The sequence below is a fragment of the Mixophyes fleayi genome, chromosome 2, assembly GCF_038048845.1.
Source record: "Mixophyes fleayi isolate aMixFle1 chromosome 2, aMixFle1.hap1, whole genome shotgun sequence".
In the NCBI taxonomy this organism is placed as follows: Eukaryota; Metazoa; Chordata; class Amphibia; order Anura; family Limnodynastidae; genus Mixophyes; species Mixophyes fleayi.
This window is the reverse complement of record NC_134403.1, coordinates 142,543,610-142,564,936: the sequence shown is the minus strand read 5'-3', so window position 1 is coordinate 142,564,936 and position 21,327 is coordinate 142,543,610. Positions and strand designations below refer to the sequence as shown.

Genomic DNA, 21,327 nt, shown 5'->3' with positions numbered 1-21,327 from the left:
TTTAATAGACATTAATAACTAACAATATATCAATTCAAGCAATATATAATACAACTAGACTGATCAGTTTTCAAAAAAAGGAATGTAAAGTATCCCAGTCAACCTTTGTTAGACATTACATTCTACATTTTATAGTACAATTGCTCCACCCTCAGATGAGTCAAAGAAATCACACGAAAATCAATATATCCCCAGTCGTTATTTATGAAATGTATTCACTGTGTCATGGAGCTGTAGCACCCTCTCCTGGTACATCTTCATATTGCGATTATGTGCTTTTTATTATTTACACAAAATCCTGACACAAAAGCTTCAATTGTATCCCTTTCCAAAGTGAAACGATCTTGTCTCTGTCTCCAAAAATGATTTTTTTTGTCATTTGAGAAAATTATTTACCATTATAATTTAAAGAAAATGAAAATATCTCCAAAGTGTGTGTGTGTACACACACATATTATATATATATATATATATATATATATATATATATATATATATATATATATATATATATATATATATATATACACATACATACATACACACACACACACACACACACACACACACACACACACACACACACACATATAAACTGGTTACACAAGTGTATACTTACAAGGGATGGATCAATTAAATCTAATTAAAATACACACAGGGCGCTTTTTGAAATATTTCATGCAGAGCAGACCAACTTACAGACTAGTCTTCATTGGCTTTACAGGATTTTAGCTATTGGCAGTTAATTCAGTTCTATTCATTAGTTAAATAAGTTTCTATTATTTATCAAGATCGTTGTGCTGAAATAGAACACAAATGCTCAACTGACGTTGTAGTCTGCTTCATGTAGAAAACGTTTATATAAAAGTGTACTTTAACATTATCCAGAAAAGCATGCTTGTTTCCTTGCTACAACCAAATGACAAAACCATAAATCAACAGAAGCAAGACAAAAAAAACCCCCGATAAACACTGACTAAGATTATGCTAAGGAAATGAAAAGCATAATTCAAAGTTAGCAGCCAGATCAGATGATGGATGCAACGTGGAGTGACAGACACATAGTGGAAACGCTTGATATATTGATTCCTAATACAATGAAAATAGTACATTATCTAATATTAGACCTTTGGCCAATTCCCCAATAACCTCTCCAACTCCGGACTGTGTTAAGTACAACGCCGATCAATATCGATTCTGCTAAACCAGACGCAGCAGTTGTGTTTATGGATGGGAGAAATGAGTTATATATTTCAGAGAAAACACCCGGCTCTGCTCCATGGCCTCTGTGACATGGCTGGTTGGTGCCTACTTGTCGGAATGTGGCGGTCAGTTTGTCCCAGCCGCTTCATTCTCCCAACTTCTGCATTTCTCAGGGGACCTCATTATTAGACTGGGTGGATTGGGCTGCATGCTCTCTGATCCAGCACTTTACAGAAATCCCAATAGTTATAGTGATTGGTGTCCGCGGCCAAAGAGAGGACAAGGACAACAGGAACGTAAAAAGGAAATATAAATCTTTTCTGAGAACACTTGTTCATTGATAGAGGGACTGGGAAGCTGTTCATTCCGGAGGGAGGAGCTGAGCTCTATCAGGACTGTAGGGGCCACCACCAGCCAGCATCCCCAGCATCGTGAGCTGCCTGCACTACTACTGAGGGTCCATATCCAAGGTGAGAACAAAATCATGAAGAACGCCTAACCAAGGTGACATGAAGGGTCGGGAATGAAGCACATCTGACATCATCTCAGGCCCTAATACAACGGCAAATAAAGCTCATTCGGTAAGCAATAGCTTGCGCTTCATTATTACTGCACAACTGTATGGTTGCTATGTGATTAGCAGTGTGAATGGCATGACTGCTTTCAGGAAGTGCATATGGGTCTTCTAAATTGTAATGTCTGCAATAAGTACTTAACACCTGCTGAGGGACAAGTCTGAGAGACGAGGTAAGGGCTGGGGAAAAATCAGCAGGAGGTTTCTCTGCACTGGTGCAGATTAACGTGGTGAACTAGTTAACATAGCTAAAGCCAAAACAAAGATATGAATGATTAGTAGACCCTGTGCTTAATAGCTGTGCACGCAACAGTACAACGAGGCTACTGTCCTTTCAGCAAGTGTTCCATTGTTCAGTCAGCGGAAATATAGTGTGTATATAAACGGGGGAAGCATCGTATCCCCAGCAATATAGGTTGCAGATTAAATGTGCGATTTAAGCATATATTTTACAGCAAAAGACTGCATCTGACCTTTGTGTAACAGAAGCTGCAGCTCCACTTATTGAAAGGAAAGCACTGCGATGATAAGGTCTTTTGTGCAGAGACAGTGTAATAGCATTTGTGGAGGAGGCAGAGATACTGTGTGCTCATAGTGGGACGGGGTGCAATTTTGCTATGCCATTGATTTGGATTTAGAAGAACCGTAGAAACTGGCAGGTCTATGTCAAAAATGGTGCACACATAATTGTAATCGAACAAGGCATCAGCACTACCCCAGTGGACAGCTCCAGTCACTGGTACAAGATGCAGCTGATTACTGAGAAATTAATCATTGTCAGGTACATGTCACAGTAATATAGCAGGAGACCGGGTCAAATTGCTCCTATTAAATGATAGCACGGGCAGTGTTAACCATATTGATCAACTGGCTTAAGCTGGTAAAAGAGATCAAACCGTCTTAATAAAGCAAGTTTAAATAATCTCATTGATATAATTGCAATAACCTTTTAATGCCAATCCTCTTTGAAAGAAAATGATTAAAAATCACTATATAAGATGAAGTGTAATGATGTACAAGTGTATATAGCATCTGTTTATCCATGACAATTTTATTTCTTATAAAATAACTGTCCAATTAAACATATAGACTGGCACAAATGCATAATTACTATATTGATTGTGATTATCAATATTGTGATGATTATGCTACTCTACATTCTTCTTAATTTCCTGTGTGCAATAATTTTGAAAAAAAATAAAAAAAATTTCCTAAATTAAGGAATATAATTTCTCTGATTCAAATTTTACAGTTGGAGTGGACAACATCCATAGTACATACATAGTAATTCACTCACCCATATACCTGCTGGAAATGGACTGTATATTCAAGTCGTCTACTACCCTGATAAGAAAAATACTTCTATCCTGTCTCATTGTCAGTTTGCCTGTTAAGTTCAGGTAAGTGTCACTCCCAACTATTTTTTATGTATCCTTCATACATTGCAAATGTATCTAAACGTAAAAGTAATTTTCCAATAAGAATAAATTCATAACAATAACTTTAAAAGGTTGTGTTAACCTAAACTCTATTTTAAACACAATACTTATTAAATGAAATGCTATTATGTGAACATACATCAACAATGCCCACTGTGGTCCATTAGATAATGACATCATTGATATAATGGACTACGTACACAGACTCAATGTAAAGCTAAGATTTACATGGATATTTTTAATTAAATCTTAATTTCAGTCTTAGTGGTTTCACATCACCATCTAATACAATATACGTAGCCTTAAATTGATATACCTATATTTATTCTGTATGTCCATTTAGCAATATAAAAGACTGTACAAAATTGGCACATTAAATCCATATAATTAACATATTAATATCTACTGAATTACCAATAGGAGTATTCAAGAGAACTATAACACATTAGAAATTATGGTCAGGAAACCATCTATTGTACTATTTCTGAAATGTAGAAAGTGAGACATTTACATTTCTTAATTAATGCAAATAAACAATAGTTAGATCCAATCCGTAGACACGCTAAGGCAGTGAATGGTACAATAAATAACATTCTCAACAGGTGGTGGACACTTATACAATGTACAACAGACCTTGATCAATGTACCTCCAAAGGAGTAAGAACAATGCCTCTAAGTGAAGTTGTTCTTCAAACTATCATACAAACTCTACATACTTCATTCAAAACCTTATGCGTACAAAATTGTCTCTAAATATACTCTACTACCTTCACTCTACTACACCCTCAGACAGATGTGGGCTGGCAAATTTTAGACCGGGGGGGGGGGGAAATCTCAACTCAGCAGCCTATTAGGAACATTTCAAAGGAAAAAAATGCAGGTGGCCCAGTGACCCAGCCCAAGGTAGCCCACTATAGATCCGGCCCGGGAGGAAAATGCCCACTGCCCCCAGCCCAGCCTGCCCCTGCCCTTAGAAGAACTACATTTACCCAGGAGGACATGTACATCTTCCAATTATCTACCTGAAAGTTTTTTTTTCTTGCATTTTGTAAGGTGCATGTGATTAGGGTCACAGCACCTTTCTGACATTCTTCATTTCCTGAATGCCCATGTGTCGTCAGTTTGAATTGAGTAGGAGTTGAATAACCTGTAGCTAACTGTTATTAGAAAGATCATATTCTCACAGTTTATTTCAGGACATTGTCTTATGGGGACCTTCCCACTTATGTAACTGAGTTAGTGACGGCAGCGTGGCATTGGACATGGGTATTGTTGTTAAATAAATAATGAAGGGAAGCAGGAAGCCACAGATTGAGAAGTTGAGAGTAGGATCACCTAATGCCACAGTACTGACAAGAATCTACTGGCAAACTGATGCAGGAATATTGGAGTGTCTAATGCAACTCTAGATTAAACAGAACTCATGAAACCTGCTAAAATTACAGTTTACACCACCCACATGTATTGGCAGCAATATACAAACATGCATACACAAGAATAGACACGTTTTCCATACTGTAAATTACAACCTGACCAATTTATTCTGAGAGGTGTTTGTTACGTATTAATGCCACCTTTCTGAATTAATTAAGTCACACCTCCATTTTAAACGTGGGCCCAATTAATTAAGTCACACCTCAATTTAATACACATATGTGACTCGAAGCCTGAATGTGTCACAAGAATTGATGGTTGACAGGAAACACCTGAAACAAGTTGAACATATGCTGTGATGATTAAGTGAACTATGATGTTATGGAAAAAACGAAGCAAATTATCTGTAATTCACATTGGTTTTTCCAACATATGTATATTTACATAAGATTAGGATTGTATAAATTCTCATATAGTAACTCTGATATGGACAAAAATAATAATGTGACATCTGTGTCAACAGGTGTGCCATAATAACACAAGTTTTTGGAACCATTGACAGATACATTTGCACACAGATACACACAATAACACTCTTGTGCATACAAAACCAATAATAAACGCATGTTTACACAAAAAGTCTCTGAGCCAGAACCAATCCAGGTTAGCTTTAACTCCCGATAATACATTTGCGCTGTATATTTTGTATGTATAGTAAGATGAAGTTGAATTATATTTTACAGGGAAAATAAGAAAACGTCTGTCAATCTAATTGATGCATTCAATTTAAAATAATGTGTCAAAAACTTTTTTTTAAAGTAATCATACTGTAAGTCACCAAAAAGATTATATTCCAAATGGTTTGTGAATTAATTAGGTCACAAAGTCCCAAAGTGACTCGCTATATCATATTCACTTTCATGAGCATAATATGTTTTTTGCTTGCATAGTACGTTATCTGGTAATATATTATGATAAGAAATGGCACATCACAGTTCAACAATTGTAATATGAATAAACATTGTTAATGCTCTATGGTATATGAGCAAGAACAGCTATAACAGATTAATTATATTGATATTACAATATTTAATAGGTGTATGTTTATTTTTGTAGTTCCAATTAATATTGTGTTTTGTAACGTAAGCAATACACATAGCAAAGACTAATCAAACTCGCTTGTATCTTACATTTATGAAAACACGTGAAACTATCAAATTCATTTAGATCAAAACAAATCAATGTTAGCATTGAGTGCTGGGTGCATCCATGGCAACAGGCTAATGGACAGAATTTAGGCTTTGTATTTTTTCCTTGCTGCAGCCAGGCTCTCAACAGTAATAACCAAAACAGAACTTAGGGTGATCTTGTTACCCAGACGTCTATTCTCCTGAATAGTACCATCTATTCTAAAATGGTAATGAAATATTCACTTGATTCTGTCAAATTCAATTTCATATATTTATTAAAAATAGACATATGCTACTGTTTATCTTCTTGAAGCATTAGTAAATTAATAAATTCAAGGTGCACATATTTAATAATGTAATGTAATGTTTATTAATGTAACAAATGTAAGTTTGCTGTGCTAGAACTTCACCCACATTGATTAAACTCTTCTTCCATAAAGAGAGGAGAATTGGAGGTGAAGTAAAAGAGACATCATTGACCACAAAGACAAATTACTTCCAATGTTATGTTAGTGGAAACGTGATAGTCATACATTCTACATTCTATCTAACAGTTGTGCAAAATCTAAGTTTAGCCAGATTAATCCAAATAATAGAAATGGAACACTTACCAAATAATGACAGCCCTGTAGTGAGCTAATCACACCTTCTTTGAAAAACTATTAATATGCCAAACACAATTTTGGCTATACATATATACACATATATATATACACATACATATATACATACACATACATATATACATACATATATATATACATACATATATACATACATATACATATTATATATATATATATATATATATATATATATATATATATATATACACACATACATATACATACACATACACACACCCTGTTGGAAATAAAGCTAGGGCACTTGTTCCACATGTTCACAGTCAAGTAGTCCTTGAAACAACCCTGTCCTTCGTGAGATGATACTCCCTGCACTACCTTGTAATTTCCCACTGTCTTTGTAGAATTTAAGCGGTTATGTATTTGTGAGATGAAGATTATGTTGGAGATCACAAAGCGGATCCCAGCTGAAGTCATCTCTAACTGTCATCTGCATTTAATAAAAATTAGAAAAAAAAAATATAGCCTAAAGATAGACTGCAGCTATATGTTTAATACTGATTGACTTCTACTACCTATACATTAGTGCCATAATACTTTCTAAAGATATCTTACACAGGTATGTGTGTGCGTTACATAGAGACACAGGACCTGATTCCGAGTAGAGCGAAAGCATAAGCATAACTAGCCATTGAAAAAGTTACATTCAAGTGTATGCATATAAACGTCATATTCAGAGTTGAAAATTTGTCCAGGGCTGACCGAGTAACAAGTGTGTTCATTTGACAGCAGACACCACTCAGACACTTATGTCCAACTTGCAAACATGTACAAAAAAACCTTTTATTTTATATGTTACAAATTCAATTGCTTTGAAACTTAAATAATCATTTAAACTTGAATAATCAAGCTAATACAGGAGGAACAACGTTCCAACATGCATAGAATTTTTTTTTAATCTTTGCTACAACATGCTTGGCAAATCCTAATCTATAACGAGTGACTACTAAAGTCTCAATAAGCCTCAAATCAATGGCAAATCTCTAATTACAACCTAGCTTGGATGTTCGTCATCAGCATCATCCACTACTTACACCTGTCCGTGACCACCCGTAAATAATAATCGCTTTTTCAGCCATATCTGTGACTAAGTTACACTCTGAATCAGTACACAATGGCTTGAACAAGCCTTCCTGTACATTGCCTATGTTAGACCACCTTTCCACCCCCCTTCACACCTCTTCATGTAAAAGCAGTCGGAAGTGGCAAAAGGTCACAGGTCTGAAGAGCTGCTGTTGCATACATTCACTTTCTGAGCATGAGCAGTGTGAAAAAATGCAATCATATACTATGCAAATGGGTGTAAGTCTCACTGTGAATCAGACCCACAGTGGCTAACATTGTAGTCTTACAGCTCTGAGGCCATGGGGTATATTTACTAAACTGCGGGTTTGAAAAAGTGGAGATGTTGCCTATAGCAACCAATCAGATTCTAGCTGTCATTTTGTAGAATGTACTAAATAAATGATAACAAATATCTGATTGATTACTGTAGGCATCATCTCCACTTTTTCAAACCCACAGTTTAGTAAATCTAGCCCCATGAGTTCCATTCTGACCAGGGCATTAACAGTTTTGAGTTTTTATGTTCTCCTTCCATTTACATGGGTTTCTTCTGGGTGCTCCTGTTTCCTACCACAAACATATTGGTAGGTTAATGTTAGGGTTTGTTTGTGTGATAGGGATTTTATACTAAGCTCCACTGTGATGTGAATGATTAAACATTCTCTGTAAAGCACTGCATACTATGTCCTCGTTATATCAAGGTTAATATGTATGTGTATTTTAAGCAACACCTTTGTATGATATGCCAATATCTCTAATATGCAGCTAGCATACCTGAGTTAAATTATAACATGTACTACATTTTTATATGACTATTGGGCTTTAAACAAGCTTAGCCTGAAGTGTGATTATATTTTTCAGTTACATGTTTAAGAAAAAATATAACTGATTCTTGTTCATTGTTTTGTGCAGTAAATTCTCAGTTGTTTTTACGTTAATTGACTGAAATGTGATGAAATATTATGACAGCCCTGTTTTAATATGCAGTAGAGAACTACAGAGCAGAGAATTTACAGACATCATAAAATATTTGCCTGCATAACCTATAGAATACATTGACTTGAAAGCAAGTTAAGATGAAATGACTTGCTCAAGGTCACATGGAGCTAGCACAAGAACTGCTACAACTTTAGTGCTTCAAAGCTACATGTTCTGCATTCCTCTACAGTGTGTATCAAAGCACGAAATGTAACCTAATGTTTGCTATCATCAGCAGTATTTTAATGAAAGCACTGTAGTAATTTAGTTAAAATTAATGAAGCATATGTAACATAAGTTTGTTTCAACCATTCTGATATGCTGCATTCAATTTTTGAAAATTATGTGCAATAATTTCCATACAATAAAAAGCGCATTGAATTCTTAAATTAAGGCAATGTGGTGAGATTTTGGAGAAAAGCAACTCTGTCCATCAAATCATCTTGACATAACATAGTATGTAGCACATGGTTTTGCAATTGAACTATAAAATTGATTAGAGAATTAAGAATATTTCTTTTTTGTTAATGTAGTATAACTTAGACATGTTTTATAAATTGTTACTACTTCCTCTGTATTTAATGGATTTTAATTCCTTCCACCACATATACTTCATAGTTGTATACTTACCAGGTCTTTACATTATCCTCTCCCTGGTCTCATGTCTTTATTTACCACTCTACATATTTCAACTATCTACAGCCTACCTTCTCTCTCCCTTGTTCAACACAAAGACGTAGATAATCCATAGCTGTCAACATGCTTAAATAATTACCAGGGATACTTTGGTGTTTAGCAAGTACATTTCAGTACGTCATGTGAAGTATGAACCAAGTAGACATTCGAGTACTATAATTCCCATCATATTATGTCTGCTGAACTTAGTTATAATGTCATTATTTTGCATTATAAATGCCCTGAAACAATAAATATAAATGTTAAAAAATAGAATATAATAAATCATGGGTATTGCATCCAGTATACAAAATAATGTTGACAACTATGGCCATTTCCAGGGCCAATCATTTCTAGAGATATAGTTTTAGAACCTGGAACTGCACTTAGAAAATAGAAATGATTGATAATTTAACTGTACACTTTCTACTCTGAGCTATATCTACTGTCATGCTTAGTGATTGTCACATTGCTATTGATGACCCACATTTACCGATGCTTCATCATCATCATCATCATTTATTTATATAGCGCCAATATATATATATACACAATCCTAACAGTTTAACAAAAAGATATGCATTGTTGAAAGTAATAATGTTGCCTTACACATGATATATTTAAGGGATCGCTAAACTCTAAAATTGAAATTTTCCTGTACGAACAATATGAAATACATTGAGAGCCGGATTCATGTTTAGACATAAGTCCAAAACAAACCTTATACCAATGAACACAATTGCATGAAAATCCTGTCTGAATGGAAATGACCATTGCAACTGCCTATGGCTTGAGAGGCTGAACAGAGAAGGGAAGGAGCGAATGAACGTAGGCCATTTACAGTATGGGCATGCCTAATGGGTTCTGACGCAGATTAGGCAGATTCAAATCCTTTGCTTCGCGTAAGTATGCCTTATTTTAGCAGTATCACTTGCAGCAAGCTACAGTGCAGGTATAAGTGCCGACTGATAGTGATGACTTATATGACATAGAAATATAGACTGTAAAAATGCATTGCATGTACAGTACACATTGAAAACATCTTAATGTATTTAATGTAAACAAATATATAAAAAATTAAATCTATATTTGTTATTAATTAATATACTGTTAAGAGTTGTTCATTTATTTAATTTTATCTTTTTTTTTTATATGTTCTGATGTGACCTTTTAGTGTACAGACCCTTGTGTGTATACTGCAGTCTGTTGTGTGTATCTATATTTACAAGTAACGTTTAGGCAGAGGGTACTTACGCCCCGATTCAAAACTAAATGTATTGTGAGATACGCTATGAATTGAATACAGGTTTAGCTACTCTACCCACAGTGCACATTCACAGTTCTAGCATATGTCCCATCACTCACATTCACATATTTTGAAGTACATGCTGTTAGGATTTTTAACCCGTTCTCTATGTGTGTTACTGTCATCTATCGCCCCCCTGGACCACAACAACAATTTCTTGAACACTTCTCTGCATGGCTCCCTCACTTCTTGTCCTCTGACATCCCCACCATCATCATAGGTGATTTCAACATCCCTATTTCTAATCCACGTTCTAATGCTGCTTCCAAACTACTCTCTCTACCCTCCACACTCGACCTCTCCCAGTGGATTGAATCCGCTACTAATCAGGATGGCCACTGTCTTGATCTTGTTTTTTCTAGACTATGCTTCTGATTTCCTTAACACTCCTTTCCCCCTCTAGGATCATCACCTTATTAGCTACTCAGTCACCCCACGTTCTTTATACTCCCTAGTGTCAAACTCTTCCAAGCCTCCTCACAAGCGCAGGAATATCAACTCTATTGATCTTCAACAGTTTTCCACATCTCTCCAATACCTTCTCTCCCCAATTTCTACATTCTCCTCCCCTGATCGGGCAATACCACACTTTCACCAAACCCTAGCAACTGCCCTTGATCAAGTGGCTCCAGCGACACTACATACTCCACATAGACTTCTTTGCCAAACGTGGCACACTAAAGTGACACGAACTCTACAAAAACGTTCTTGTAATGATAAACGTCACTGGCGTAAATCTTGTACCTCTAATGATTTCATCACATATACTGGTATCTACCACTCCTATAGAAATGCTCTGGAAACAGCAAAACAAACATACTTCCAATCTCTCATCTATGCTCAGGCTTCTAAACCCAAATGCCTTTTTAACACATATAAATCTCTTCTGAATTCTCCCGCCCCAAATCCTCCAACTACCATAAGTGCCCAGGATCTTGCTTCCTATTTCAAAGACAAAATGGATAAGATCAGACTTGAAATGGTATCATCTTCCTCGGCAAGCAATCACCTCAATTCCTTCGTAGCACCCTCTGACACTCTCTTTTCATTTGATCAAACAAATGAAGAGGAAGTTTCTACTCTCTTCTCATCTTCCTACTCAACCTCCTGTCATCTTGATCCCATTCCCTCACAAATCAATAGGTCCCTGTTTCCTGTGCTCATTCTCCCTCTAACTAAAAGCTGTAATCTATCTCTTTCTACTGGTATTTTTCCATCACTATTCAAGCATCCACTGATTACTCCCATTTTCAAAAAAAACAAAATTCTTACCCTAAATCTCTCACAAATCACCGCCCCATCTCTCAGCTCCCATGCCCCTCCAAGCTTCTCGAGAGAATTGCCTACACTCGCCTCACACACTTTCCTACAGCAAACAACCTATTGGATCCTCTTCAGTCAGGCTTTCGCTCTCAACACTCCACAGAGACTGCGCTGACCAAGGTTGTCAATGATTTGATCACAGCAAAAAGTAAAAACCATTACTCTCTTCTAATTCTCCTGGATCTCTCTGCTGCATTTGACACTGTTGACCCCTCTCTCCTAATACAAACGCTACAATTCCTAGGTCTTGAAGGCACTGTCCTATCCTGGTTCTCATCCTACCTATATAATCACTCTTTCAATGTTAATTTCTCTGGATCCACCTCTGCTCCGCTTCCTTTATCAGTTGGAGTACCACAAGGCTTAGTCCTAGGTCCTCTGCTATTCTCTATCTACACCACTTCTCTTGGAAAACTAATAAGCTCAGTATCATCTCTATGCGGATGATACACAAATCTATCTATCCTCTCCTGATCTTTCACCATCTGTGCTGTCTCGCGTTACTGACGGTCTTTCTGCCAATTCATCTTGGATGTCTTCTCGCCAACTCAAACTCAATCTTTCAAAAACTGAATTAATAATATTCCCACCCAAAAACAGAAGCTTTCTGCCTGACATTTCTATTTTTGTTGATAACATGACCACAAATCCCACCCAGAAGCTCGCTGCCTTGGTGTAATCCTTCACTCACAGCTTTCGTTAATTCCCCACATCAACTCTATATCTAAATTATGTTACATACATCTAAACAACATTTCCAGAATACGCACATATCTCACACAAGGCGCAGCAAAAACGTAATTCATGCACTCTTTATCTCCCGCATCGAATATTGCAATTCCCTCCTAACTGGACTTCCCAAAGTCAGACTTGAACCCCTACAATTTATTTTGCATGCAGCAGCTAGATTGATTTTCCTTGCAAACCGTTCTTCCTCTACTGAGCCTCTCTGTCAGTCTCTACATTGTTTGCCTGTATTTCAACGAGTCCAATATAAAATTATTCTACTAACATACAAGGCCGTCAACAAAATTGCACGGACATACATTTCCTCACTTGTATTAAAATATCTCCCAATTCGACACCTCCAATCTGTGTCTCTCTTCCACTCTCATCACATCCTCCCATTCTCGGTTACAGGACTTTTTTCGGGCTGCACCCACCTTGTAGAATTCTCTCCCTCGCACAGTAAGACTTTCCTCTACTCTTAAAACCTTCAAGCGTTCTCTGAAACCCACCTCTTCAGACAAGGTTATGATGTTCCTCAACCACCATCTTAATCTCCCTAGGTTACCCTATTAAAACCCTCTATACAGCTACCACAAGACAACAAGCCTCTGACCAATATTGCTACACACACAGCCCACTCAATACTTTTACCTTTGCATTCTAGCACTCATGACTTCTGTCCAACACTTCTGTCAAAAGCTCCTCCAAGAGTGCCGTCTTTGTGGGCTTGCATATTTAAACTATGTGCTCTGTTGTCTGAACGTACAACGTAAGCACATGTAAGTACTGTGCTGTCTTCAAAGCGAATCAATAGTACATGTTCTATAGGTCATCTATTCGTCCCTGTATCAAGTGTAGAGAACATGAATTGTAAACACATGTACAAATACAAAAGTGTAATTTATTTAATGGTGTGCTATGTGTAAATTACTTAACCAATGTTTTATCTACCTGTATGTATTGTCTTTTTGCCTGTGCTACAGGCATATATATATATATATATATATATATATATATATATATATATATAACCACTATATTTTCCATTCTGAAGCTACATCCTATAATCTCTTATAGGCAGTATAAAACATATGGACAAGCCCATAGGTTCAGTACACCTGCTTAGATCCTGCAGCTGTACCACACATGTCAACTGTCTAGGCCTTTATTGTCGGCTTATCAAGGAATGCCACCAAATAAACCAGAATTTCCTTTCAAAACACTTTTAATTTCCATTACAAAAAAATATTTTAATTGTCTTTGAATCTCATTCACAATATAGAATGCAGTGATTGATACATAACAAGTTATACATATATAAACTGTTCACAATAAATAACTCAATAATCAGAATTATACAGCATCCATATATAGTAAGTTGTCATCCCAATATAATCATATAACAAAAAACATACATAGACATTTAACCATTTCAAGTACACCTGCTGTACACAGGATACAACATGTATTCTCTACTGTGGTACTAAGTATGCCTTATAAATATATGTATATATAATGTGTATACAGAAATAGTTAAAAATATATAACCATAAATGTATGCTATATAGCCATGCTTGATGTTCTGAGATGCTTAACATATTCCTATACAATCTTCAAAAAGAGAAGAGTCTATAAATCCACAAAACTAAATTAAGATCAATTTTAATTCCGATATGTATGTGATTGTTTTTCTTTTTGTTGTTTAGTATGTTTATATCTTAAAAAATTTCAATAAAAATACTGGATTTAAAAAAAAAAAAAAAATTAAGATCAATTTAACAATATTGAGAATTTAACATTTGAGCTGGATAGAGTCATCCAGCAGTATTTTCTCATGCAAGGGATATAAATCAAAATATTTTTTTTCTAGTTTAACAAAAAAAAATAATCACATCAATTAATGTTCCCCCTCAATTCTTTGAGATATTCCTGCAACTTTGTCATATTTTCGACTATATTGGTTGCATCAATGAAAAAGCAAGTGGCAGCGCTGGTATGTAAAATGTATAAAATTTTATTAAAACATATACACAAACAAATGTGCTAAAAATGTAAATGGATATGTGGGACGAGCTGGGATACCAGAGCACTAAGTATAATATATATATAAGACTAACAATACACATTTTACTCATATTTAAGTCTATTTCCTCATGTTCACAATGTTAGCAGAGCCCTATTAAAGGGCTCATATATACTTTACTATTTTTCAATCCAAACAGGGAGAGAATTTCTGGGGGTGTGTCTGCGTAGTCAAGTCTGATCCAAAAGGACACTTTTGCCTTCAGAAGTTAATTACAAAACTTCTGGGGGGTGGGCTGATGTATCTGATTAGAGACCAATTGTTTTGATATGTAAATGTACTTAGCCTCACACTTCTCCTCTGACAAAAGCCATTACCTTGCTATAGTGGGGGGAGGAGAGACAATAGTTATTTAAGTAAGGAAAATGGTATATATATAATAATCAATTACATATATATATATATATATATATATATATATATATATATATATATATATATATATATATATATATATATATATATATATATCTTCTTCAGTCATACGCCAAGAATTCCTCAGACAGACCAAGAATTTTGAACAAACTTAGCATTGATCTTGTGACGAAGTTATGTAAACCCTTTGTTGCTGGCTGAAGAACTGGTAGAATATGTTTCAGAGGATTGTCAGATCCATCTGAGTGTTTGATAGCAGCAGCCATAAGTTGTTTTTTTTTCTGTTGACACTTCATCATCAAAGAAACTGAAACTGACCAGTATTTCTGAAAGATACTATTGATGGTTGTTAAATGCCTTTTTGGCTACCGTTGCAACTTCTTTTATTTGGATACACAGACAGTGCATATAACAAGGCAAGGTCATTCCTTGGAGCTTTGGAGCAGCAGTTGGTGATGAGCTCTGGAACGAGTATTTCACATAAATGGCAGTAATGAACAGACAAACATCCTGCAGATGATGCTAAACTTTGTCACAGTACTATATCCCACGAGTCTTCCGTGACTCGCTAAAGCCTGGCTGCTGTGGATTGTACTGGTTGTGGAACAGCCACATCTTAATGGAGTAAATGGTCCAGGCCATCCAGTGAGCCCGATGGATAGCTCCAGGAAATATGAAATGTACTCCACTTGGAGGAATGCCTCCCAAGAAAATTATGGTGAGTTGTAAAAGCTCACGGTAATCATCTCTCTGTTGGAATTTCTCCAAATGAGCAACTGCAAACTTAATGATATAATCTTTCCAGTGAGCAACCACAGCAGATGTCTTTTCATCTCCAATTGCTGTGCTGAATGAAACTTGATTGTCTTTAGGCCAAAAATCTTGGAAGTGGACAAAAAGCGCAAAACCGCAGCAAAATACAGAAAAATGTCTGCAGTCCCCCTGCTCTCCCACGGCCCCTCTACTGTTCTCAACAGTTGAAAACACCCTCCCCCCGCTATGCAGGCTTTGCCACACCCCAAGGCTTACGAACTTGGGCTTATTTTTTGGGTAGGTCTTCTATTATTAGCCCTATGAAAAATCATGCTAGTGTTTATTTTCAGGGTAGGTCTTATTTTCGGTACTAACAATGAATATCTCCCATATTATCACTCATTGACATGACTGCAGTGCATTAGGTTATTAATGCTTACTTCTATTTGTTCCTGAAATTATACAGCTTTAATAGAAATATTTATAATGCTTATTCTTAACATAAATTGTGTATTGGCAAAGTCACTACATCTGATATTGTGGAAAATTGTATAACATCAAACTTTGACCTTCTTGTGCAAGTAGAAAATATGCACTGAATAAAAAAATATTTATGATTCAATGTCAGTATACCAAGTGGAACCTGAATATATATATATATATATATATATATATATATATATATATATACACATACACATACAAACACACATACACAAGTTACTCCGTGCATGATACTCATGCATTCTAGTCAAATCAAGCTACTTAAGGTGTTAAAAAGGTTCTTGTCATGCATTTGGGCCATAGCCCAGGCCTCAACCACCAACCACTCCCCACTGTCACCCCCGGCAACCACCAACCACTCAACTGTCACTTCTCCTTCAAAAAATATATATATTTTTAAAAAATCTTTAGAAACACTTTTAACAATTAACAAATTAAATTAACAAATTAAAAACATCTTAGTATACCAAATTTCAGCCCTTTCTGAATTTTTTTTTCCACACACACTAAGAATTTAGTAGGTCAGTGTATAACTCCGCCCAGCAGGTGGCGCTGCAGCTTGGTTTTATTTTTTCCACACACACACAGACAGACTAACACACACCACTAGACATTTATATTATAGATATATATATATATATTATAAATATATATACAGTCAAGTCCATAAATATTGGGACATCGACACAAGTCACATATTTTGGGCTCTATACACCACCACAATGGATTTGAAATGAAACTAACAAGATATGCTTTAACTGCAGACTTTCAGCTTTAATTTGAGGGAATTTACATCCAAATCAGGTGAACAGTGTAGGAATTACAACGGTTTCTATATGTGCCTCCCACTTTTTAATGGAAAAAAGTAATGGGATAAACTAAACAATCCTACATCAAACTTTCACTTTTTAATACTTTGTTGCAAATCTTTTGCAGTCAATTACAGCCTGAAGTCTGGAAGGCATAGACATCACCAGAAGCTGGGTTTAATCCCTGGTGATGCTCTGCCAGGCCTCTTCTGCAAATGTCTTCAGTTCCTGCTTGTTCTTGGGGCATTTTCCCTTCAATTTTGTCTTCATCAAGTGAAATTCATGCTCAATTGGATTCAGGTCAGGTGATTGACTTGGCCATTGCATAACATTCCACTTGTTAGCCTTAAAAAACTCTTTGGTTGCTTTTGCAGTATGCTTGGGGTCATTATCCATCTGCACTGTGAAGCGCCGTCCAATGAGTTCTGAAGCATTTGACTGAATATGAGCAGATAATATTGCCCGAAACACTTCAGAATTCATCCTGCTGCTTTTGTCAGCAGTCACATCATCAATAAATACAAGGGAACCAGTTCCATTTGCAGCCATACATGCCCACGCCATGACACTACCACCACCATGCTTCACTGATGAGGTGGTATGTTTTGGATCATGAGCAATTCCTTTCCTTCTCCATACTCTTCTCTTCCCATCACTCTAGTACAAGTTGATATTTGTCTCATCTGTCCATAGGATGTTGTTCCAAAACTGTAATGGCTTTTTTAGATGTTGTTTTCCAAACTCTAATCTGGTCTTCCTGTTTTTGTGGCTCACAAATAGTTTACATCTTGTGATGAACCTTCTATATTCATACTCTTGTGAAGTCTTCTCTTGATTGTGGACTTTGACACATATACACCTACCTCCTGTAGAGTATTCTTGATTTGGCCAACTATTGTGAAGGGGTTTTTCTTCACCAGAGAAAACATTCTTCTGTCATCCACCATAGTTGTTTTCCGTGGTCTTCCGGGTCTTTTGGTGTTGCTGAGCTCTCCGGTGCATTCTTTCTTTTAAAGAATGTTTCAAACAGTTGATTTGGCCACACCTAATGTTTTTGCTATCTCTTTGATGGGTTTGTTTTGATTTTTCAGCCTAATGATGTCTTGCTTCAGTGATAGTGACAACTCTTTGGATCGCATATTGAGAGTCGACAGCAACAGATTCCAAATGCAAATGTCGCACCCAGAATCAACTCCAGACCATTTACCAGCTTAATTGATGATGAAATAATGAGCAAATAGCCCACACATGTCCATGAAATAGGTTTTTAGTCGATTGTCCCATTACTTTTGGTCCCCTAAAAAGTGGGAGGCACATATAGAAACCGTTGTAATTCCTCCACCGTTCACCTGATTTGGATGTAAATACCCTCAAATTAAAGCTGAAAGTCTGCAGTTATACTCATTAGTTTCATTTCAAATCCATTGTGGTTGTGTGTAGAGCCCAAAATATGAGAATTGTGTCCATGTCCCAATATTTATCGACTTGACTGTATATATATATATATATATATATATATATATTTATATATATACACGTATATATATGACTCTATAATATATATCCTTGCGCAACCTCTGCTTAGGGTAGAAGCAATGTAAAGTTCACATATGTCCATGCATTTCACTGTAATACTTTTGCTTATTTATATTATAGTTTTGAACTGGCTCTAATATTTTAGAGTTCTGTTATAATATAAAAACAAGTACTCACAAAGAAGAAGTTATACTAAGTAAATAAGATAAAAGGCAGGAAGGATAGACAAACAATTATCTAAGGCAAACTCTACAATTTGTAGCAATTTATAAAATTGATGACAACTACCATTTAGCAATAGTCTCACTTTGCAGTAATTCAAGTGCCACTAAATTTAACAGCCCAGGCAAGCTGAGTATAAAAATATTCTGTAAGCTACTCTACCAAATGATAAAAAATACCTATAAAAAACCCCACAAAAACAAGAACCTTGGCTACGTAGAACATTTTTACTACTATAGTTTTCGATTGTAAAGATATCTATAAAGTGATGCAGCTCTTTAATATTGTGAATCAATCCTACTCTGTATTAGTAAAGGAGAGGATAAACTGTAGCTGTTTTATTTACTTGGTTTTTATGTATTTATTTATACTTATCCCATCGCCAATTACATTTTTTCTATCAAAATACAGTTTAAAGGACCAGTAAACTTAAAATGCAAATTGAAAGCAATATCTATAGTAAAGTTTCAGAAACTATTTAGATACTTTCAATTCCGGTATGCTTAATAGAAGAATTATTGATGCTTTATGCAAAGGACTTTTGGTCTATAAGCCTATTGAAAGACCTGACATTACAATCAGAGCTTTGAGTAGCTGATTGTAAAGGGTAATAACTTATACTCAACCAGTTTACAGGATATTTTAAGTTTTAACACGGTCAAGGAACTTCCAACTATTGATATGTGGAGGATACAAGATACATTTTTATATTGGATAAACAGATATTTCCTCTAAACTATGTCATATTTAGTAGTGCCCACTAAATCTAATATTAGGTGGGCTAGTGGGTAGAATAATACAATAATTGCTTAATTGATTTTTTTCATTCTGCTTTTGCCATTACATATTTAGAAAAGGGTGCAATGTAATATTATGCTAATAATGCTCATTAATGAAATATATTCATGTATGATTTTAAACAGCATGTCCCAGATGACTACAGCTTCAATCAAAGAAGACACCAATGATAATATCACTATTTTCACCCGAATACTTGACGGTTTGCTGGATGGATATGACAACAGACTGCGGCCAGGGCTTGGAGGTACAAAAAATCCATTTGAAAGAACAATGTGAATTTATAGAGGGACATTTACAGGAAGTGGTGCACAAGAACAATATGCAGAAACCCATAACAGCCCCCTATGCCTGACAGGTTTTCGAAAATACTTGCAATTTTATTTTTGCTATTATTTCTGCCATGTAATTGGCGTTAAAATATATTCTTGCCAAGATGACAAGATACTTTTTAAATTGGATAAACTGATTGTCCCTTAGCTCAGAGATTCGTGTGTAATATATGTTCCTGCTAGTTAAGTTTTCATCATGTTTAACTAATTCACAAAGCTTTACACATCACTTAAAATATTTCAAGTGGATTAATCCCCTACTTCAGTTATGGACAACAGACGGCCCTCCTAGCTTGCACCTGAAGCTCCCTCTCGCTTTATTGTCAGATTTGGTTGTTTTAGATCGCAACTTTTGTTTGAAATGCCTGATATGTTATTACAGACAGATGTCTCTTCCTTTGATTAAGTGCATTGTTTTATATAATATATATATATATATATATATATATATATATATATATATATATATATATATATATATCTTAATACTGAGATTCAGGGCAATGTGAGTCCCTTTTGAAGGTTAGGGAACTGTCCATGCGGTCCCTGAAGTGTGTCAGGCTGCCTATCAGGGCAATACACACAACAAAGACAGTAATTTTGTGGGCTGAACCAATGTTTAGGGTCTTATGCCTCACTGATGTCACTGGTTCAGAGTAAATTGATAGGTTGCATTTTCTTAAATATTTGTGCAGCCCACAAACAGCAGCCTCCACCATCAGAGCATGAGGCCGGGATGGAAGATAGTACAAAAACATCACATTTTGTCTGGTACAACAAACTGCTTTTATTGCTATAGTTACGTGTTAGCCAGAAATGGTGCCAATTAAGCTGTAAGAGCCACTTTTTTCAACAAGGGTGACAGATGCACATGATTACCTAGACGCAGTATAGGCAATATGACAAGAAGATTGATACTGAACTGATGCTGCTAGCTGGACATTCATAAAGCAACCACTATAAATAAGACTGTCAGATGTAATAAAACATTTTAATAAATTCAATCAGGACATCGAGTGATAACTATAAGGGCAGGAGAATCCTCCCTGTTCAGAATACAAAACAGCCTGTTCAGGGGGCCCTTCAGTCTTGGACCAGGTTTATTGGAGTCCTGTGGACAGCTGCAGCATTACATAATTTAGACATTTCATCTATTCTTTGACTACTTGAATGCCAATACACATTATACATTTCCCATTTTTCTTGTTGAAAGAAGTGGGACATTGATTAAAGCTTCACAAGTTGCATTTCTCAGTAATATGCAGGTGACGCAAGCAGAAAGCAAAGCAGGTGTTAATCTAAAACTATAGCTCAAATAGGGTATCTGTTCAACATATCTGTCACTTGGAATACACTATGACAGGTTATTTAAATAAATATATATATATATATATATATATATATATATATATATA

General features: G+C 35.7%; 2 protein-coding genes across 2 annotated transcripts in view; one reads left to right on the top strand and one right to left on the bottom strand.

Moving 5' to 3' along the window:
• The window catches only part of GABRB3 (gamma-aminobutyric acid type A receptor subunit beta3), a 287,252-nt gene that overhangs the window by 199,914 nt on the left and 66,011 nt on the right, over positions 1-21,327 (bottom strand). The window lies entirely within an intron of this gene.
• The window catches only part of GABRA5 (gamma-aminobutyric acid type A receptor subunit alpha5), a 141,785-nt gene continuing 121,970 nt past the window's right edge, over positions 1,513-21,327 (top strand). The window contains exons 1-3 of the mRNA XM_075200114.1: positions 1,513-1,784; positions 3,030-3,177; positions 19,706-19,827. Of these exons, the coding sequence (XP_075056215.1) occupies positions 3,092-3,177; positions 19,706-19,827 (208 nt within the window). The 5' untranslated portion in view covers positions 1,513-1,784; positions 3,030-3,091. The remainder of the gene's footprint in view (positions 1,785-3,029; positions 3,178-19,705; positions 19,828-21,327) is intronic.